Source organism: Rhyacophila brunnea, unplaced genomic scaffold (assembly GCF_057557595.1).
Source record: "Rhyacophila brunnea isolate RB1 unplaced genomic scaffold, BYU_Rbru_1.0 scaffold_5, whole genome shotgun sequence".
Taxonomy (NCBI): Eukaryota; Metazoa; Arthropoda; class Insecta; order Trichoptera; family Rhyacophilidae; genus Rhyacophila; species Rhyacophila brunnea.
In genome coordinates, this window is record NW_028233170.1 from 39474574 (window position 1) to 39499083 (window position 24510).

The following is a 24510-nucleotide window of genomic DNA, read 5'->3' on the forward strand; positions in this document are numbered from 1 at the left end:
CTCCACACTCGCTATGCGGACGTATAACGTGACATATCGAACGTTAAGCGTCTTTTAATCTTGTGCAGGTAGTGTCCTGATAGCAATAATCCAATGTGTCTGTCTTTGATTCTAATTATGATTTAAATCTTGATGATAACAGTTCTTCTAGCTAAATATTCATATATTTACACCTACGTGAGGATGAGTATAGGTGAACGTTGTTTTACAAATTCTAAAAATAGGGTCAATACTGCTTATATTTCTTTGTTTTTTAATACTGTTTTAAGTATTATATTTCTTTATTTTTTCTTGCAAAGCTGGATAATTCACGTGATGAATTTGACGTTAGATGAAAGAATTGGACGTCGTTTGATTGTTGACAATTTTTTTTCTTCTCATGTTTGATTTCATTACGACTTTATGAAGGAACAAAACTTTAAAGATTATCTAATATTTCATTGAATCCTTCCACTTTCAAAATTCGTAACCATAATCAGACGCCGTTAATATTTTAAAGGCTTTTCCGGGTGTATCATATTTTTATAAAAATTTGATATATAATATTAGTACTATTAATATCTCCTCATTTCCCATCATCTCGAGCTTAAAGTTCATCATCACGAAACATCACCACATTACATAATATGTTATATCGTGCAAATTCTACATTGGGTGTATTAAACCTCACTGAAATATGTGGCAAATATATATGTACACAATATAGACGTTACCCATTAAGTGTTGAACGACTTCTGAATGAAAGCTTTAACTTTTTACATTAACGTTTGCTTTATCTCTATATTCACTCGAAGCTTTTGAGGCTGTTATTTCAATGCCTACTTCGCTGGTTGCCATCATTACAAAGGTCACAGACTGGCTTAAAAATAGACTGCTGAGAAAAAGCCTCTCAAATTATTATACCTTTATATCGTAAACTCACGTTCATTCCTACCCTTTTTGTTTTCGCCCGTTTTATCTCATTGTTTTTCGCCGTGAAAATATGATTTTAAATATATTTAAAAAGAATCTCCCCTATAACGGTTATAACTGTTTCATATAAATACGTGTTTTCAATGGTATTATGTATGTCATTAGTATTTTAAGCCTATCAAAGAGAAAAAATCTTATAATATTAATTTTTTAATGTTGTCCGTTGTCAGTTTCTCATGATTGCTGAGTATCGTGACATCCTTGTGACTTCAAATAAGAGTTTTTTTTTTTTAATAAAGGTTCAAATAGACTATATGACGATCGGGCACATATATGCTAAGAGCGTTTTAGTGTCTATGATCAAATCTATGCCATTTCGACATATTATACATACATATTGTATGACAGCTATGACATTCTATTTACACTCTGTGACACCCTTGGCACAGGACGCCAACATAAGAAACGGGTTTTTCGACATACATATGACCGATCGTCATAGAGTGTATTTGAAGCATTAAACTGTAGATATATCTTCACAGTTATCACATCAGTGGTTGCTCTAAATATAAGGTACTTGCATAAGTATTCTATTGTGCGGAAATTTAATTTATTCCGTTAAAATATTGTGACATTACAGTTTATGGGCAATGAATAAACCAAATATTATACGATTCACGAAGAAATTCAAAGTAAAACAGTGCGGAAGCAAAACATAGACAATAAATAGAACCACAGAACAGATTAATATCTAAATAAAAATGTCACCACATACCAATACTTTAATAAAGTTTTTCGTTTAAGACTTAGCGTCGATTAGGTCGTTAGACACAATACATACAAAACCTCCGGAATGTCCTCAAATACTATCATTTTGAATGCGCGCATTGTTTACATGACAAACTTTTCCATATTATCATTCATACATAGATATTGAAAATAAACATATTTTAAATATACTTATCGCATATTTATCCACACTCGAGAATCAAATATTGTTTCAGCTAAACCAGAAGGAAACCCACTTCTCATGGTTTGTGTATCATTTTAAGGGGGGACATGCTCGTCGTAGGTCAAAATTGAGTTTTTTTTGTATTTTCAAACCATGATCCTGGACATTCTAAGGATAATTCTAAAGATACTTATTATAAGCTATGTTTTTGACCATTCAAGTGTGATAAATATTTTACGAATAATGATTGCTTTATAATAATTATTGACCTAAGAATAAGGTAGTGTTTTTTTGAAATACGCCATTTCTTTTGTCATCCCCCAGTGGTTAAGCTACAACATACGGCCGTAGCCATAAATTGACAAACTATAATTGAAGTAGGGAGTAAAATGATATTAACGCGCGTGTTTGAACATGTACCGTTTAAAATAAAATAAAAATAAATCGGTTAGGTTAGGTTAGGAATTATCTTCAAAGGTGTTAATCTTGTCAATTTTTTGAATAATAAAATGCCTAATTCTTGTAAAATTTGGGATCACAGAGATTATCAATATAATTTTTATCGTAAATATTTTACTAAAATTATCTCGTCATTAATTATACTAATGGTTTTATAAATGCGTTTAAAAATTAATAAATGTAAAAAAATCTTAACACCACTGCACATTCATGTACCGAAATATGACTATATTCTAAAACATTAGAGCGAGAGGTTTAAAAGAAAACTATTTTATTTAATAAAAATACTTTATGCAGTCATCAAATGTTTAAAATAAATATAAAGGATAATAAGACTTCAAAATTATATAAATAGATTATCTACAACGTTTAAGGAATGTCCAGGATCATGGTTTGAAAATACAAAAAAAACTCAATTTTGACCTACGACGAGCATGTCCCCTCTTAACAATCAAAAATCGGCTGGATTTAAGATAACAACAAAAGCATAATAATTTATTGTTAACTATTTTTGAAACATGAATAATATGTACTTTTTTTAAATTGAAATTAATCAGCACCAGTGATTTTTTTATTTATTTATTTAAAAAAGACATTGACAAATTGTTATTTCAAGACGTTCACAACATGACATTTAGAATAAAAACTACAGGTCAATCGATTTAGTAGGGAGAAAAAAGCAAAAAATTATGTTATAGCAAAATAAATAAAATAAAACCATCAACAATAATTTAAAAAAAATGTGATGTTATCAAATAGGTTAACCGCCCAGTATACACCATCACGAAACAATACATGTCCTTAGATTCGGAAAGTCGCATAATTTCGAGTGACATTGGGAACTTGATAATTAATATTCTCTACCTATAGAAGGACTGTAAATAAATTCCCCTACTAGTACGATGAATAAGTATTTTAAAAGAAAAATCCCTCTCCCATATCAAATAGAAAACGTTCTGCAAATTTTGTTTATCATTAATATATATATATAGGTAGTATAATTATAATATGTACCAATGTACCTACGTGCTTTTTCGAACTATGTGCCCAGCCCAAAGAAGCTCGAAGAAGGCACAATCGTTGGACAAATTTAGTCATCCAGTGGTATCCAAGAGGTACAAAACCTGCGCAAGGATGAAATGATAAAGTTCTGCGGAAGTACGTGGCAACGCAACGCACTGGACCGAGAGAGGTGGAATCAGCTTCGAGAGGCCTTCATCCAGCAGTGGATAAATTGAGGCTGATGATGATGTACCTGCGTGGTATAATATAATTGCCGGTTAAATCGTGGCGAAGAGTAGTTTTAATAGAGATCATTTCGTTACTCAATTATTAATCTTATCACAGCCTAATTACAGTATTTTCACGTGTAATACTTTATACAGATAAAGTTATATTTCTCCATAATGGGTTTCTCTGGATGTAATTTATAGTGATCATGATTATTCGCTAGTAAACAGCCATACAATTAGTTCTGAAAGAATTACGCTGAATTCAAAAATACAAGACGTGAAATATTGTACCGCAAAACTAAATCATCCCAGTACACGCCACCATGTATTAATAATGGAAGGTGGTTGGGAAACGGTTTCGCAGCATGGCAATATTCTCGACTGTTTCCTGCAAAATGAAACGGGCGGGAACGCGAGCTAGGTGCACGCCACGCGGCTCTTTGCAGAACCTCGCTAATAATGAAAGAGTAATGAATGAAAAAGTCGTTGTTTACAGGTGTCGCTTTTCCTGTTTTTCGTTTTCCCGATGAAGATTAATGCAGTAATTAAATGTTATTTATTTGCGGCAGATATCCGTGTTTTGTTGATCATTTAGGCTTTTCTGTTTTTGTATTTTTTTTTAATGCCATATTGAATTATTTAAGTATCCCTAAATTGTCTTACTTTACAATCGCATTATTTTTAATAACGGTTGTTGTCATTACATTTACGAATATATTATATTGCTTCTTATCAGTACATTTTATAGCATTGTCGTTTTTTAACATATTGTAGACGTTCATAACATGACATGAAACATTATTATAAAGAAGAAAAGCAGTGAAAATACAAGTATACATTTATATAAGTTCAAAGAAGTACACCGAGTTTGCTAAGGAGACCCTATTTTAAGAATTTATAAAATAGCGTCTACCGATACTCACGCGCACGCAAGTGGAATATATCAACATCCGAAGCAATTTGTTTGAACATAGTTATCGCCCTCCCAATTGGCATTACCAGTGGCAGGTTGGTTCTGCACATTGGGAGAATAAACAACTGGTGCTCTCTATTTCTAAGATATCAGGGATACACAGGTCAACACTGCCCAGAATGACAGATTTGCCTAGACATCTCGTGACAATCTTGAGAAATAAGAAAAATTACCGCTCCTTTTTGCATTTCCAATAATAAAATCCGTATTTCTATAACATTTTTAACACAGGATTGTTAATTAAAAAATTTTCATTTGGGAATAAAACTGATATTTTAATACTTTGTTAATGATGTAAGAATCAATATAGGTAAATGTTAATAATCCCATCGATGTATTTATGCTCATAATTCGTCGTCATTATTATTGGCTGTACATGATGGTGTGAATCTTGATTTTTAGGATGCTTTGTTCTTTGCCAACCTCCCTACTCATTAGGTCCGTGCTCTGGATAGAAACACACATTGGTAAAACAACATGTGAATTTTCATTCGCGGGATCCGAACCCGCATCTTTGTAGACTGGTTGTCTTCCAGCCATATACTTACTGTAACTTCGTAATAATAATATCAAGTCAAAATATTTTACGAATGTTCAGAGCCTGTTTTGATTTGGAGGAGTTTTGAAAATTTATAAAAAATAGTTTGATAAGTGAGACTTTTAATATTCCTTACAATCATTTAGATTTTCAGTGTTGTAATACTTTTAAGTCGATACTGACCAAGTGTAAGTACCTACATGTATACATATTTGGATTTATCTCAACAATATAAATTCAATAAAAAAAAAAAACGTACTATCTAACTAACGCAAATAGAGGAGAGAGTAGCGAGAGCTTTGGACAATACAAATATTCTACATTGGTTATGTCTAACTTAGTCTGTCATTTATGTGTCTCTGTTACTTTTTCCAAGTCATGTTACAATTTCCAATACAAGTGCATGACTCTGCCAGATTATAAAACAATTTTCTCAATGGAATCGTCATAATATCATATTACGAATTTGTTTGTATCACAGAAATGGACACGTCATTTATCATTATTGTGAGTTGGCAACCCCTAGCCCATGTGACCGATTATCTTGTGAATTTCTTTGTCGGGCAGACTGCATGGCGCAGACCGGCCTTTGTCTGGCTCGCGAAGCTGCGGTAAGCTTCCCCTGAATGCATTCCCACACTCTGCACTAAATTCGATATCAATTCTTCCCGCGCTTTAATATTTTACAAATGGCTACATTCTACAATATTGCCGTTGACAAGCAATCGATCACGTCGCTCTTCAATGGATCAAGATATAATCCAGGCGACATAGTCCAAATGTAATTGATGTTTTCATTATAATTATCTCAGCCAATTGTCTTGCGTTAGATTTTGATTCGAATTTTAAATTTGGTTGGCAAAACTTTTTTTTCAATACCTTTTGTTTACGTTATTTTTGTCAATAAAACAACACTGAATTCGTTTGACATACCAATAATTTGATCAATTGAAAGCAATTGTGTTTACATAATATTAACATATGGTACAACAACCCTTGGCGGGTCTTAGCTGCCTCCAACAACTTCCTCCATTTTAAACCATCTAGCACCGACACTCTCATACATAACATAAATGGCATACTTTTTCTTTGACACCTACCCGATATGGCAGCGCCCTCTCACCCCTGATATTGGCTATTATTTTAACAAAGGTATCTCTGTCCTGTAAATTATAAAGTAATCTCTTAGGTCTTCTAATAATTAGAATCGTCGAATCGTGAATATTTCTCAGCCAGGACATTTGCCTTCATATTGTTATAGTAATTTCCTGGGAAATATTTACCATAGTTTTTACCCGTTCCTTTTAATTTTGTTCTGTAGGGGTTATCCCATCGGGCTGTCCGACCTGGTAGCCACAAAAGCCAATTATATTGCATTTTAAAAAATACGGCGTCTTATTGCGGACGTGAAGATCTCTTCATATAATTTTGTTTGTCCATATTGTTTTTTTTGTATCTTATATATCAATTATATAAACGCAGGGCCTCGTCATACGCTCGATTAAGACCGAGTGTGGTGCGGGACGGGTTGGTTTGGAGGGATCTATGTTTGTGTTGTAGGGGTTATCTTGCCTTAGCTTGCTTTGTGGGGCTCTATTTTCTACATTAACTTTACCCCTCTCACTATATGATATTGCTGTGTTTCAGACATCCATAATTTTGTTCGAATCTTCATTGATAATTATTAGGCACTACAATCATCGATAAATGTATGAACTTATATATTCTAAAACATGATTATGTTCTTATATGACAAGCTGTATTGTCAGTAGGGATTTAAACTATACCGTTATTTTAGTATGGAAGGGTCTTATAAACGTTGCCTTATTGAAAAATTATTTGATTTGAAACACTATCATTATCGATACCAGTTGTATTTCAGTAACGTTAATTAATTAAATAACTAATATTTTTGTCTGGACTCGAATTGTTGTGGTATACAATTTTTTCATTATGTTTGTCATACGAAGAATGAATGCATTTCTGTTGCATAAGTAGTACACTCCCGCGTATTTAACCATCCCAGATAACACCTGCAAATGTACATAATAAGGTATGGTCGCTGTCACAATTGTGTATCAAATTGAATATGGAAGTTGACCGAATAATACATTATGAGTACAGCTGTGTTTAACCAGAGGGATTACGAATGACAATCAATCTGCAAATTACAAACTTACTCTCTTACTGCCACATTAGCCTAAATCAAGACTTTTGTCCTCCACAATTATTTTCCTCTATTCTTGTCGATCTCCTGCAGGCAGTACCTACTCCTAGGGGCGGCAGGTTGTATGAAAGTATGGTGAAGCAAGCAAGTATGGTGAAAAAGTATGGTGAGGCAGGCTGGCAATCAATTTGCGGCAAAATTTCCACGTTAAAATTATTTTATATGGGTTCGTTATAATGACCAAAGTAAATCCTTCGTGATAACCTGCATTTTTTTATCGCGTCGCTATTTCTCGTAAGTTGACGGCTATTGTTGGCCTGCTTCATTCAGTTGTATGAGAAAGCTGATTACTTGCCCCTCTTTTTATTTAATACCTCTATGACCTACTCACATAATTGTATTCGTGTATTTTCCTCCAGCAAGTGAAGTGGAGGCGTATAAACTTTTTGTTGAAAAAATGTTATCTAGTAACGTCGTATTTGGGGATAAGAGGGTTATTGTGATGGGAGATTTTAACCTAAACTCAGCGCGCAGCGGTGAAAGGGTCAAGAGTGAACTGGAATTTCTGTGTGCTGTTTTTGGATTTTCCCAGTACAATTATATTCTTAACTCTAAAGGTGGACTTCTGGATAGGATTTTCAGTAACGCTATTTTATCAATTTCGAGATGTACATTACCTTTGATACGAGAGGATGTGTACCACCCTACATTGGTTTTTTTACACGTATTTCATACGATTCGCCCGCTGCGAACGGAAATTCCCTCACACGGAGCTAACTGGTGTGGGGGATGGAAGTTTGATGGTGGAAATTTCAAGCTGCTTTACTCTTTAATGAGTGAAGTAGATTGGAGTGAGTTGCGTGAGATTTTTGATGTGAATGAGGCGGTACAATACTTTTATAATGTTGTATATAATGTGTTTAATAAATGTTTTTCAAGGAAGTCACTATGTCGAGGTGGAAGACGATATCCGAAGTGGTTTTCACGGGAAATTATTAAAGACATTAGAGTCAAACACTACTATCATACAGCTTGGAAGGCTAAGCATGGTCAGCATGACTATGAAATGTTTGGCCTTTATCGTATGAGAGTGAGACAAGCTGTTCGGCTGGCCTATCGAACATATATGGAATCGGTAAGGGATTGCATTCGCGAAAATCCTAAATCGTTTTGGGATTATATAAAATCATTAAGAAAGGATGGTGGATTTGCCAATTCGATGACTTGGAAGGGCGAAGAGGTGACTGGACATGGAATGGCAGAAGCATTTGCTGGTCATTTCAGGTCCGTCTACGCAAGTAGTATTCCGAATCTGGATGTCGCCTCAACGTCAAGAAAACGATCGTGCGGTGCCCAATCCGTTGACATCTTCCCAATTGATGAAGGTGACGTGTTTCGATTTATTAAAAAACTTAAGAATACGCGCTCTTTGGGACCGGATAACGTCCCTACATTTTTTTTAAAAGGGTGTGTTGATTTTGTCAAAGGCCCACTTGCATATATATATAATCTTACAATGGAGACAGGTATCTTTCCGGAATTATGGAAGATGTCGAAGGTGACTCCAATTCATAAGAGTGGTACAGAGTCGTCAGTAGAAAACTACAGGCCGGTAGCTGTTCTCTCTACACCAGCAAAAGTTCTGGAGATGATCATGCACAGCATGATTTCTCCAAAAATTGAGTCATTTATAATGAATGAACAGCATGGATTTAGAGCAGGCCGATCAACGGAAACCAACCTGATGGTATTCACTGATTATGTGTCGTCAGTACTAGATAGAGGCAGCCAGGTTGACTGTTCTTACAATGATTTCTCGAAGGCATTTGACAGAGTCGATCACGATATTCTAATGGAAAAACTCCAACTTATTGGATTGTCGGATCGATTTCTAAAGCTATTCGGGAGTTATTTTAGGAACCGTCAACAATACGTTTCGTACGGCCTTTATCAGTCACAGACCTTTTACACATTTTCTGGTGTCCCCCAGGGCTCAAACTTAGGGCCATTGCTGTTCACGATTTTTATAAATGACATAGCATTGGTAATTAAAAGTGCTATGTTTTTGTTGTTTGCTGACGACTTGAAACTCTTCATGGAAGTTGTCACCTTGGACGATTGTCGTCAACTTCAACTTGATATAGATAATATATTAGATTGGGGCAGGCGTAACAAACTGGACTTCAATATTGATAAATGCAATGTTTTATCGTTTACTAAAGCCTCACGAGTATTGTTTTTCCAGTACTCGATGCATGGCAGAGTTCTCTCGCGAATAGCATCTGTAAGAGATCTTGGAATTACATTTGACGGTAAACTGACGTTTAGTGGTCATATAGATACCATTTGTAAAAAGGCGCTAAAGATGTTGGGCTTTGTCTTGCGTACTTCCCGGGTCTTTTCGGATGTTACGGTATTAAAAATTCTCTATAACTCCTTAGTTAGAAGCAGACTTGAGAGTGGGTCTATCGTTTGGGCCCCGCATCAGTTGAAGTACGGCCTTATGGTGGAGAGAGTCCAAAAGAAATTTTTACGACTCCTTTACTTTCGGTTGTATGGATATTATCCGTGGCTCTATCCGACTGATTTTCTCTTAGGGATGCTTACATACTGTAGCTTAAAATTTAGAAGGGATCTTTATTTAGCTACATATTTTTTCAGACTTATACGCGGCGTAAATGTGAACTCTGCCATTCTTGGTGGTATTGGCTTGTGTGTCTCTGATAATTACCTTAGGAATCGAGGGCATGCGTTGTTTGTTCTCCCACGGTGCAGAACTAACCTGCCATTAGTAATGCCAATTGGGAGGGCAGTAACCATGCTTAATGAAATCGCTTCGGATATTGATATATTCCACTTACGTGAGGGTGAATTTAGGTGGACGTTGTTTTATAAGTTTTTAAGATAGGGTTTATCAAAGTTCACTCTGTGTGCTTCCATCTACTTTTATTTTGTTACTTATTTAATTTATTTTCTTGTTTTATTACTTTTTCTCTGTATTTTTTTTTTTTTTTTTTATTATTAACACTTATTTTATGTCATGTCGTGAACGCTTTGAATTTATAATTTGTTATGTTCATTATATGTAAAATAAATAAATTTGATTTGATTTGATTTGATCACTACTATGATCGTCACCATTTCCGTTACACCCCGGTCTTCTGCATAGATGCTAACACTTGACAATTTCTTCGATATATTGATTTAATCGTTGTTTAGTTGATATAAAATTTAGTGAATAAATTAAATTTATGTAGCAATCTCAAAATCGATCCTCATTAATGGCACTCAAACCGAGTGGGGCATCAACTACGTTTAACTTGGACAGAGAAATGTCAATCGACGGAGATATGTATGATGATATTGCTAGCAGGACTAAAGTGACACAGAGCACATTATAGTAATGGCTAGGGGTGGAGTATGCTGTTAAGATTCGACATAAATAGTGCACACTAAACTCTGTAAGTCATACTTATTTGTTTTCATTTTCATTTCATTGAACTAAGACTACAAATAATTGCAGATAGAACCAACACTATCTGCAATTTGTAGTCGTAGTTCGATGAAAATAAAGTGTACATATGATTGACAAAGTTTATTGTGCATTATTTATGTCTGATCTTATAACCGACCTCCACCCTTCGCCACTTCTAAATAGTATTTTCAAAACTAACCTCCCATTATGCCCCAACAGTGCTCAACGAATGTGTGCTACTAGTGTTCATGTATGCATTTGTAACGTGGACACATAATGTAAGATAGATTCAAAAACTACGCTGAGCGCAACGTGGTATAGAAAGATGCACTTTGATTGTTGAGCATAATGCGGAGAGACCACGAAAGAAACGAATGGATGTGATAGAGGTCGCCAAGCTAATAAAATGTCAACGAGTCGGACATGTCGCTCGGCAACTGGACAACCATTAGACAATTAATGCAGCCATAGAGCGGTACCCTATGGTCACTGAATTCCCTAAAACCGGGTTAAACGCAATCATTATGTTCAATGAATATACATGGTAGCGAAGATATAGGGACCGAAAACAGTGGAAGGAGCCTGGGGAGGTCTACGTCCGTATGTTGATATAATAAGGATGAAATTCTGTGCTTATAACTCATTATTTAGCGTTCGGGTCCATGTAAATTGCACCGAGCCACGCTGAATCACCGGTGGCATATTCACACGTGAGAATATTTCCATGCGCTAACTAACTAACTAACTAACTGACGGGCAGCCTATGATTGGCTTTGTAGATTGACACGTCCGCTGTAGTTAACTATTTATTGGCTCAACAAATCCAACGTCCCAATCAACACCGAGTGCGATGCAGAATTGCGTTCAAGGTTTGAACTTCAACTAAAGCCGGTGCCTAATATCGTTTATAAAAATATGATTGACGTATCAGTTAGGCTCATCGACTATAGCGATCTGGTTTCTACCAATCTTCATACTATGAGAGAGAAGGCCTCTTGTCATTTAGGCTCGATCGACGACTTGTTTTTTCAATAGCGCACGATATTTAAAACCAATGTCTTGGAATCAGCGTTGCACATTTAGCGTTGTTATCTAGCTTGCAAGAAACGCATCTGGCTTATGGTGTTTTTTCTAGCGTTTTTTATGCCTCCAACAACTTGAAATGTCTTGAAAAACGCTAGATATTTAGATTATTTATTTTCATGCTCATCATATTTCTGACTACCGGATACTTAATCCAGGTAGGTCGGTACGTATTTTAGTGAGAAATAAAACAATTTAATTCTATTATTAAATGTTTTTGTATATTATTCCGAATCTCCGCGTATATAAAATAATAATTTAGCAATTATTCATGTAAAATGTATATTCTTTAATTCTCAGTGTCCGTCGCACAAGAAAGAAGCTCTTGTCTTCAAACATGAAACGAAACTTGAACGCCGTTGAGACAATATTATAGGTATTTGTTGTCAATTTCGAAATATATTGTTGTTAAAATGTGTGGTTTTCATGCGTATCGATAGTTTTTCGATTTTTACACTCTTTTCGATATGTATTGACTTCGTTCTTGATAGAATAAGTAAATTTACTTGCAATTTTACTTTCAAAAATTCTAGCATTTTTTCCTTCCAAATACATAGCTTGTTTTCATACCCCGTCTTGCATGTTTCACGTCAACGTCAGGTGGCAACATTGCTTCGAATATTCTTCTTGGGACGTTCTCAATATAACGCTTATCGAGTTTTATACCACGGTGTACGCCAGAAAAGGTATGCAATGTAGACGTGGCAAATGATGTATTGAAATCATGTGACGTACTTTGAGTCACTAATTCATACAACTTAAATTTCATTCATGTTCCCAATAAAAAATAAATATCCATTACAAATGAAAAATCTGGGTTTGGAATAATTTAATTAAATAATATTAATATTATGAATGTAATGCAATCAATAACGAAACAATCCTCATTTTGTGTTCACAATGGGTTAATTATTATGCAATTTAATTATATTTTAGTGGTGATGATGTTATTGACTTGTTCTCAGATCGTATACGTATAATATATCAATCCAATGATTTCTGTTAGCTAGAATTCTTTTTACTTTAACTTTGTCCTCTTGAAGAATGAGATTGGAGAGACAGTCAGCACTTTTACGTGTAAACAATTATTGTCACGATAGTTTAAAATACGCACTCTTGCTGCCAGTAAATCCATGCACGTGTAAAGTCGCTATAATACATTATTTCTTCTTTTATTTATTGCCAAAACAACGATAATGACGTGGTATAAAAATTAACTGTAATACCTATCAACATCAACGCAGTCTGAGCGTCCCCCATTGGCGCAAATGAAAGAGCCTTTAATCTGAGGTAATTCCACTCATGAGTGGAAACATCTCATTATCGCGTAAACCTTTTGTTGATGGAAGGAACATGCGCTCGAACATGAATTTAATAATCGCCACATGTTTCTGACATTGCTCCAACTGAAACTTGCATTAAATAAATACTCTCGCATTAGTTTTAACGACGGCCGCTTCAAGTTTCGGAATAAACCCTTGGAGTAACTCAAACTCAGGCCCATGGGCTGTACATAGGCATGTCATGACCGTATCTAGGCAATTAGGGCCAGATGCATAGTAATAAGTGGCCTTATGTGCATATTAACGTATACGGTCTTAATCGGGCAATTATTGACTAGCGCCGCCAATATACCTTCTATAGACGGTGACTCGACTCGGCAGATCTATAAATCATTACAGTGATCGAATAGAATAGACTGTTTTGTTCTCTTGCGTTTTTCAAAACAAGTTAATGCGAAGCTATTTACCATGCATGGGAGAGACAATAAAAGTCAATTAATGTTTCGAAGTAAACATAGCAAGTTCTTTGCAATTCAGCTCCATGAATCTACTGATATTACAATTTAAATATTTTTACTCATGACCGAGGATCATGATTGTTCGGGAACAGGTAGTGCGGCATTCTGGATCAGCCTTCTCCAGCTTTCCCTATCCCCTGCAAGCCTTATGGTGGATGCTATCGGTTTTACAATAAATTCCATCACTTCATTCGACCCCATCGGTGTTTGGACTCTGACCCTTTTACCAGGCACATTGCCTAAACACAATTAACCTTTCACGGCTTTTGGTATATGAAACAGTGTGTCTAAAGAATCGTAAAATATGACGCAAGCATACAAGACAAGACTGTCTTGCTGATGCACAGTTCTTGCAATGTAGCCATTGTGTTTCGTCCAGGACAACTTCGGCAGTCGTTGTCAGCACCACATTTTGAGAAAGTCAAGCATTTTCTCGGTAAGTAATGTCCCACGACTCCCCACATTGGCCGCGCAGCTTAAGCATCGGCCTATAACGTCGTGGGTCCCAGGTTCGAATCCTGGGTATGGCAAGTACACATATTGTTTTTTCAATTTGTATATGAGTCAGAGTATGGACTTAATAGGTTGAGCAAGTGGCCAACATCCATTTCTCGTTAAAACAAAATCTGTTAATACAAACCTTTTCTCTGTGGAGGCGAGGCCCATATGATCTTATTAGGATCGGACACGGTTAAAAAAATAAAATTTGCCATCCATATAATAACTGTTCTTTATTCGGATTTCAATTTTTTTTTTAATTTTCAGGTTTAAAAGAATACTATTTTATGTAATAAAAATACTTTATGCAGTCATCAAATGTTTTAAATAAATATAAAGGATAATAAGGCTTCAAAATTATATAAATAAATTATCTCTACAACGTTTCAGGAATGTCCAGGCTTATGCTCTAAAAAACCATAAATACTCCATTTTGACCTACGTGGCGCATGTGGGCCCTTAACCGTATGTATTTGTCGCCTTCTGGAATGGTCGCCCGTTTGTGCCGAAAGTTCCCTACAGGCGGCCCTGGTTAAGCAAATTTAATAAAAGCCAAGTCCGTTGTTGAGTTGCTACGCTAATAATTGTATGCACATGCCATGTCATGGGACGAAAAGTTGAGGGTCTGAAGGGCGGGCAGCGATACGTAGGAGCATTTCCCGCCCTCCGGAACGTCTCGCTGCGTTGCGAATATGCAAATTGGAAGGGCGTCCCGCCCACCATCTGAGCAGCTGCTGCAGAACGTTCTTGGCCGCGCAAATTAAGTGCCGATTATATTACCATGTCAATCTGACTTGGTCTTTTGCCAAATTTTATAACGTGCTATTAAATATCGATTCGAAATTTATGAAGATTTCCACTATCGAAATATTTCGCACAACAAAACTGTGGCAAGTGAGCCTTTTAATAACTATAGGGACCTCTGTACGAATTTACATTATTTACTTTAAAGCGCGAACCTAATAATTGAGGCATGTGGAATGAAATGTGACAAAAACGTTCAAAACGTCATGCAGGTGTCGTTGCAGTGCAGTTCGACGTGAGGTGATCTCATCGTTGTTTTAGTGATTACGGCAGATTTTGCCAACTAACAATGTTCGTTTAAAGGTTCAAAATATGCTACGGGATGAGAGCATCACTCTGATAACATTACACACTTTTTTTCCCGTAGCGGCATCCCGTGACAGTAGGCGACATGCACCTCAATTTGGGTCGCACTTAACGATATATAGGCACATATATAGCAACGGTAAACATTGATAAGATAGGTACAACAGAAAACAAGACAGCAGAACCTGCAAAGTATCAATCCACATAATAGCCTCCCCGGCTCGTTGTATGGCAAAAACCCATTAAAAGTATAAAAGATGCAGAATTCCACTATCTGTTCTCCGGTTTAACCTCGGCATTCTCTCAAAGTGGGGACACCTTTGAGTCACAATTGGCTCTTCAATCCGGTGTGGATCTTAGCCACCTCACGAAGAGGTTTCGTAACATTATTTTTACGAGTAATAGATGTTAGCCACTTATTCAACCTATTATATCCATGCTCTGGATTCAAACACACTTTGTAAAACAATATGTGCATTTTCCCAGATCCGGGATTTGAACACGAGATCCTCAACTTATTATTGCATCATACTAAATTATAGGTACGTGTGGAATTCCTACACTAAATTCGATTTAGACATAGATTGGTATATGCGCTTTATTGTCATGCATGTTGAAAACCAGGAAGTTCGTCCAATATATCTGCAATTAGGATAGTTCTTCAGGCCCGATGCTTGTCAGTTGCGTCGCCAAGAATCTTCTCACTCGTTCTCAGTATGAACCAACTCTTCTGCAACTCAGCAAAGATTAGGTACTCCAGCGAAGACGTTTCTTTCATATATATATATATATATATATATATATATAGACAGACTTCAGTTTCCTGGCTAATTATATTTCTAGGTTTGAGTCTTGTAAGTATATTAATGGAAAACGTTTCTTTGATGGAGACGTTATATGCATCGACAGTTTTGTATTTTTAGGTACTTTACCCACTAGTATAGGATAATATTGGAACATTTAAAATACATTATAATATCGTTAAACTATCATATTTTTTGCTGCCTAACACGACTAATCATATTTTATTCATTGTATTCCATTGAGCTTTACTGTTTTTTTCTGCGAGCACTATTACTTAAATTTTTATAAAGCTACTTTCTAAAAATGATAATGTGTAAATGTAAATGACCAAGATCGGGCGGTTTCTATGTAAACAATCATGAACGTAAAATGCATCTAAAATCGGCACTCCAATGTTTACACGATGAGTTTTTAAACTGTTTAAAACCGATTCCTGCAGTCAGTGCCGCACCCAGGATTTAATATTGGGGGGGGGCCAAGAAGGAGAATGTAAGTTTGTCTCATAGGTTCTTTTTCTTCTTCTCGTTTATCGGTCTTTTGTCTATTACCTACACCATGGTCCCCACATCCTGAAATGGGCACTCAGGCTAGGATTGGCGGACCCCCTACCTACCGCTAAGATTAAAGGCAGTGTGACACACTACATTAACGTAAAATTGTGTTTTAGTTCAAATTAAGGGTACTTATACAGTGAATTATTGGCGGTTTTTAATACATCTACTTTAATAATGGAGCTGTCGAGTATCGACACATAACAATCAAAAAATATATTGCACAATTATATAAGTAATTGAAAATGTTCATGATCATGAAGTATATTAGCGCTGCGACACGCCGGGCCCCCCACAGTTCGGGCCCCTAGGCTAGAGCCCTGTAAGCCCTCCCCAGCCATGACCTACACCACTCCGGAATTCAGGTGGACACCGAGAATTTTTTGACAGTTCCATTAAGGATTGGGTTTCTAAAAAACCTGACATTAGTGTTGTGTTAGAAATTAAAATCTAAGAAATTTTTCTATAAGGGGTGCTGGAGAATTACAAATCATTTTTTGCCGTGTTTTTATTTGTCTAAGCCCAAAGGTATAGTTTATTGGCTTTCAATTTCAATGTTTAAAATCATTCTGATAATTTTCATGTTTGGGGGGTGCCAGGGCCCCTTGGCCCACCCCCTGGGTGCGCCACTGCCTGCAGTGAATATTATTTATAATGTTACAGTACTTATATATTATATATATGAATATATGATATCCTCGACGAATAACTATTTTACTTGAAATCGTATTAAAAACAAGTACAATAAGTATTTATTTTTTGCGTTGAAAACTGTATGACTAGTATGTATATTTCTAGATCTAATTAATATTTTAAATCTAAGCAGTTTTCTTAGCTATCCAAATTGCTCGGTATCTAGTACTGTTTCGCTGTAATATATTGTCACGATAGGGCGTAATGACTTGCAATTATTTCCCCCGCTAATTAATCCCCAAGACCTTAGTTTCTAAACGGATCGTTATAAATGACGTGTGGAAATGAAGGCATTTTCGGTTGCATCCCTCAATCAATCTATGTTATAATGCGATGTCATTTAAACTTGCAACCCCTTCTTGTCTAGGTCGCTCACGAAACTCTTTGTATCACTGATGTACCCATTCTACATGAGAGTTGTATCTACATGAAATATGTATCATATGTGAGAGATGTATAAAAACTATTTGAGTGATTTCAATCTGAGGTGTAAATGTATAAAATATATTAACAAAATCTACCGCGTGGACGATTTAATTGTAACACGTTAAATAATTTGACAATTAAAACGACAGCGTGTCGGTTTTTAAAGACAAATTATTTTTATTGAGTACGGACTGTAATTCTTGACATCCCGAAAACACAATGATAAGGCAATAAATTATAGTTGTGAAATTGCACTTAGCACTTGCTAAAGACCGTCTTGTTTGTGCGGGAGATGATCAGGGAACTAATGGCTTTTATCCTTTTTTGGAACTGACATTGTTTTTTGCCAACTGTGCATATTCTATGACACTTTTATCTGATATATATCCGCGCGGAAATATGAAATTTTGATTATCTCAACCATTATAAAACATTAGTTTACATTCCTTACTGATGTATTATTATCATTATTGTATCCAATTGAATATTGGGAGGAATAGTTATCCATCAAAAGTATTTAAAATAAATCTCTCGTTACCTCTGGGACCATGTCTTCATCCTCGTAGTGTGTACGCGATCTTCGATGAGAATGTATTGTCGTGGCAATATGGGGTTCTTTTTGAGAAGTCTGCAGGGTTATGCCTAACCACAGCGAGCAAAGATTCTCGTATGTATTCCGAAACTAAACTGAGAAGGTATTACATACTATCGACTACAGACGTATACTTTTTCCACTTGATAATAGTAATACAGCCTTATTTTTACGCAATTTTTACCAACTCTTAAGAGCATACTTCAGTGAAATGGCAAATAATTTTCAACTATAGGTGCGACGAAATTTCGGACTCGCTGGTGAGTCGCTGACAATCGGAGAGCGAAAGTCGAGCTGTGAACAGGTCAATTTGTTTTGTGATGGCGACGGAGGGAATTAATTCTTAAATCGTGTAAAGATGACTAAAACACGTTACCCATTTACTTGAAAAAAAAACATGTCAATGAATATATTATTAGTATTACTAATAGAATAATAAACATAACATTAAATGGACGCATGTTGGATTTTGATGACAAATTATGTTTTGTTCTGCACGCGTCGTTTGCACAATCTTCGCGTCACGTAGTCACGATCGTTTTAGACCGTGCCTCAGCTGAAGTATAGCCTTAATCTCCATCCTCTTACCCCATATTATTACAACGTAAAAAGTCTTTAAAAATACACATTTAAAGGTTCTCGGCGTCAGTTTCAGTCGGCCTACCACATCTACGGTTTCGTACATAATTTTATTTTAGATTTTCACCCTCCGTATCATTAGTGAAACTCATTTGTTTATTTTTCAACCCTTCCGCGGAGTTTCGATATTATTACACATCGTTCATTTGGATGCCCTGCGTGTTATCATTATTTCTGATTAAAATTAATTACAGTTACCTACCGCCGCCTGTATTAGGTAGCTAAATGTAATTAGAATATTGTGATACCAGTATTTTACTGACAGCTTTAATAATACTTGGTGTAATTAGGCTTAATTTATATAATTCCTGCAACATCCCCTACCTGTAGACTGGATATACGAATAAATTTTATGTTCTAGCTAGACGGAAATCGTTTTTGAGCCCCATGGAAAACAATTAATATGTAGACAGTATAATAACGCTGCAGGCTAGTCTTAAAATGTATTCGCTTAGTGTAGTTACTAGTTAGGCTTTCTGGTTTACGGTTCCATGACAAAACAGAACATGACAAAATAGAACAGTGACAAAATAGAACAGTGACAAAACAGAACAACGATAAATATAACTATGATCTTTCAGGAAAAATATAAATTTAATATTGAAATTGTCTCTATTATGTTGATAGATTTGCAATACGCCATAATAAGTCAAATTATATACTTACCTAATTTCTGCATTCCTAATCGCTAGAAAGCCTCAAATAAACAGGACTTAACTCGGTGTTGCCGGCAAGCTTAGGATATCTCATCTTAATCAATATAATATGTTCAAAATGATTGGGTGACTAGGTGCAACGAAATAATGACCTAACCTAACCTAATCTAACCTAACCTAATTAGATTCCACAAAAATTAATGTTTCATTTTTCCCCTGGCTGTTCTGTTTTGTCCGGTTACCGTGGTTTACATACTTAATATTTGTTTGCTTTGATTTGATGGCGAATTGTTTCAATTGGTCAACTCTATTGACAGTCAATAATCTAACCGGCTTTACTAACCTGGGCCCCGATTTCCTAACTATCGACTCATGACTCTAGACGACATGACGTAATTGTGACGTCAGCCAATACACGCTCGAGGCATGCCGCCCGCGCGCAGTGCTCACCGTAGATAATTATTACAATGAAACACCTATATGTGTATGGTGACAATGAATAGCGCCGCTGTCTGAGTAGCGTGATTTTCTCGAGTGCTATTATCACTCCGGTAGTACGTCACAATGATGTCATATGACGTCATGTCGACCGGGAAGCTTACACTCGCAAGTTCTAACATAGGGCCCCTGACACGTATCCACAGACAAACTCCGAAGTGCATGGAAAACTTACTAGGTGTCTACTTATTGACAGTTTGCTTTAAAACGATCTTAATAAGAGTAAGTAAGTAGATAGGTAATAGTAGGATACGAGCACATGGAATCTTAATTTTTAAATTGAGAAAAGTATTGTCAATTATACAAATATTTTCAGATTCTTTTGACGACCCCATCTATCCATCTGCCATTTTTAATACCTACGTATTATTGACGTTATAATAATTATAATTTTACCGGTCTGCAGGTATGTTTGTACTTATCTGTAATATTATGACATGGCACGGAAAAAAAATATTATATGTATCAAAGTTACGAACAGCAAAAAGATCGAAAAGGTGGAAGTTTTCCACTGCAATAAAAACACCGCAATTTATCAAATAAAAGAGCAAATAATAATAATACTATTGCCTCGCTTTTTTCCTATTAATTAATACGTATTTATTTCCCCTGGCCGGTAAGGGTAGTCGGCCGTGCTTCGATTTTTCTCCTTTGCGAAGTATTTTTTTACCTTTACGTTATTTTCGCAAATTGAGAGCCATTGACCTTGGCGGTATATTTTGGTTAAATTTATCATTAATCTTCTTACGCATATATTTAAATCTGCTTCTGCATATTCTTTTAACTATTATTCTAACATAATTAATTTAAAAAAAACTATGTTTAGAATTTTTAAATTCTGTAAATCTATACCAACACTAGTGGGCCCATAGTCCCTATAAGGGGGAGGGCTGACATGACTCTGAAGGGCCCCAGTCTGGCGGGTTGACCAAATAAGTGAGATAAACACACATCACAAATTTGCTATAATAGTAAAAAAAAACTACTTGAAACTACTTCTTGAAATTATATAATTGTGTGATGTATTTTTTTATTATTGTGTGTCGATCACAGAACAGATAATAAATAGAATACCGATAGGCTATATTCAATACGCCGCATATTGATGCAGGGTTTTTGAATGTGTGAGTGTCCTATGAAAATGAAGCCCGCATTATGCACGTGCAATAGTGTGTGTAATACACTAACATTAAATGAGCGTAAATGCATAAACCGAGAGAAGTTTTCAGTATTCGACGTAAAACGTATTCTTGACACGTGTGTAAGTTTAACCCGGATTCTTCCTTACTCGAGTCGGTTACCTGCTATCGCCTTACCCGTTAAGTATTTCAGTTCCCATTATTTCTGAGTTCCCTGATTATCACCTAACTAAATTGGTATTTTATTTGTTACAGGAGACTAGACTGAGATGGCAAGTGCTGGGATGCTGCACATAGGAAGAAACACAGGACCTGAGTGAGTTTATGTATTTTATAAACTTAAGTAGGTACCTAGTTACCTCACTCGAGTTAACTTAAAATGGCAATACGACTCGACTCCCTCCAACAGAAAAGTCGGCAACTTTGCTCAACGTATAGATGTGTTAACAAGAGTTGAGGCGAAGCAATACTCACAGACGCATTGTTTACAAAAAGGATGTTTCAAATTTTTAAATCGTCATCAATTATTATATATTCGGGTATAAGCTCAATAAGTAGGCGTAAGCAAGACAAACGGCTGTTTCTCGTAGACGTTGTGCAATGCCCTTTGCCTCAGAAATGCACCAATACACATAATCTTTCGTATCTGTGTTCGCACCAACTCTGGCTGAGAGTCCTATACCATAATTATTATAATTTATGGAATGGCATGTTTTTTATATTTTAATTTTGGCATATAATATATTCCGATGATTTTTCACAATGAGAAGTACCTATGATTTAATTCTACTCGTAATGCCGTGAAATGTAGAGGGCAGCAGAGGTGCAGACAGAAGAATATTTTGTTGGCCATGCCACCTCCATAAATGGCTCAAGAACAGTGGAGTATGCAAAGCAAAAGTGGGCAACGGGATATGGGCCGTAGATCTCGGTGCGATAGTTGTCAATGAAAATTTATATTTTATAGCATTATACCGCTCACAAGAAATATAGATTAAATATAAATTGCCCATAGATCTGAGAATTTGTTTTTTGGAAGGACGAGTTTTTAATAAAATCTCTCGACTGGCCTTGAAATGTTATTTGCATGGGGGGCGACTAGTTCTAGTTACGCCACTGGCCGAGAATAGGGAAATATATTACATTTTGCTCGCCAACCTTCGATAAAAGATGACAGCTAAAGAAGAAGATGTATGCGATAGAGCAAGTGAAATTGTAAAGCCGCATTTACACCAAGCGACCGAATGTTTATTCTTTGCCCACTCCAGCGAAATTCTTATACTCGCTCAACAAAAAACGAGAGAATTTCGCTGGAGTGGGGGAAGAACAAACATTCGCTCGCTTGGTGTAAATGCGTCAATTACATTGAGCTACTTTACGAGCCGTTTGTTGGCGAATTTAATAGCGGGCGATTGCCAGAACACAATGGTCCCAACTGGTCACCAAAGAATTTGATGTATAATACCTACTTATCTAGTTACACTGTGTAAACAAATCGAATGCAAAAATTGCAGGGGAGGAGACGAGGTGCAGAGGTCCCTGGAGTTGTTGGATAGTGTGCTGAGCGAATTCGAGGAAGGCGAGAGAGCGGGGAACGGCGCGGTGGGCAGCGCGGGCGACGTCGACGAGGGGGAGGGGGCGCTCATCGGCGCGGCAGGAGCAGGAGGGGCAGGAGTGACTACGGCGGCCGCCGCCACCCCGGACGACGACAGCCCTTCACTGGGCGGCCATCAGTCAGAAGACGATGGATATATGAGCATGAACGGAAGACGGTGAGAGCACAGTTTCTTATTACAAAAGGTCATCATTAAGGCTGAAGTATAAAAAGGCAGTCAAAAAATCCAGGACAACCCCACTGGAGGGACTTTGTGTCGGTAATGGGTGGACACGATCCCTAGGGGACGCCATTGCACATGATGAAGATGGTTCTTCAGCTCAGTGGCATCATGTCAAATTTCTTCTATGCTTTTTAGTCGTATTCATGTGCCACAATCTATATTCAATATGGTTTCCAATATCGCTCACAAAATCTTTTAAATTTGGGCAAACCGTTTTCCGTTTCTTTTGCTTTTAACCCAGTGTTCTAATCCACATGTGAAGATTTTTCAAAGATATACCTAGCAGTTTATTAATTTATTATACAAAATGAAAACAACGCTCTTTAATAATATCTATCTAAGCGCCAATATTTGTCAATCTAAAGTATATTATTGTTAATCAAATAAACCTTGCTGTCGTCAGTTTTTAATATTTGCTTTTTAAGGATATGTTTTTATTTCTTGTCAATTTCTGTTATCAGAACGAAATTCGCACTTAGCTTCCGTCCAACCGAAGAGAAAGGAGAACCGGTGACACTGAGTGAGCCAATAGCGCCTAACAATGCCTCTCCGCTGAACATCACTGAAGTGAGTGTGACTTCACTCAGCGTAGAAGGAAATGAGGAACCGTTGTCGCCCCCGCCGCCTTCGGAAGCCGAAAGAATCATTTCCACTCTACTGCCTAAGTGAGTTAATCACTTTAATATTATTGTATTAGTTATAGGCATTGTTTGAGATGCCAAAGCAGTCCCACGCTAAACTTATAATTTGTATATCTATAGTAAGTATATGTATATATATGTATACCTATAGATAGACTTACCATAATTATGAAACTCTAAACCGGGACAAGAACGGGATATAGGTCAAAGAAACATATTTAACCACCAAAGATTGTTTTATTATTAAAAGTATATACAAAAGAAGAATACAGAAGGTCTGTTGCAACAGAAATTTAAATATTTTATTCATTTATTGTACCAGTCCTACTTTTCGCTGGAATAAACTTTCGCACGCCATCGTATTATACGCTACTATGGTCAATCATGACAATTTTTTAATAATTGACAACCATTCATACGCGGAACAACAGGCGGGACAAAATGCTTAACCTGCCGGGACCAATGTGTGAATCCGAGACAATCCCTGTCAAACTGGGACGTATGGTAAGCCTACCTATAGACAAAGAACTCACGGTTCTTGATTGTGAGTCAAAAATGCATAGTAAAGGTTATGGTTGTACACATCACAAGTTAAATGTAAATAAATATAAATTATGCAGTGGTTGCTCCTTCAAATTTGTGAAAGAAGTGCTACAAAATACAGATTAAAATTAATAGCAGTAGATAAAATGCTTGTTTGTCTAATGCCAGAAGATAAAACACACTAAAGCGGCTTTGACAGCAATGTTGCTTGTAATTTTTTAAATATCTAATCAACCAGTCAGGGAAGTCTGCTGTCGTCAAGCTGTAGAATTTTTTCAATGTCTTCCCGA

At 36.3% G+C, this 24510-nt stretch overlaps 1 protein-coding gene across 1 annotated transcript in view; it reads left to right on the plus strand.

Moving 5' to 3' along the window:
• LOC147066403 (uncharacterized) overlaps positions 1 to 24510 on the plus strand; it is a 1036129-nt gene that overhangs the window by 885670 nt on the left and 125949 nt on the right. The window contains exons 9-11 of the mRNA XM_085955214.1: positions 21454 to 21514; positions 22713 to 22970; positions 23498 to 23701. Coding sequence (XP_085811340.1) covers positions 21468 to 21514; positions 22713 to 22970; positions 23498 to 23701 — 509 coding nt within the window. The 5' untranslated portion in view covers positions 21454 to 21467. The remainder of the gene's footprint in view (positions 1 to 21453; positions 21515 to 22712; positions 22971 to 23497; positions 23702 to 24510) is intronic.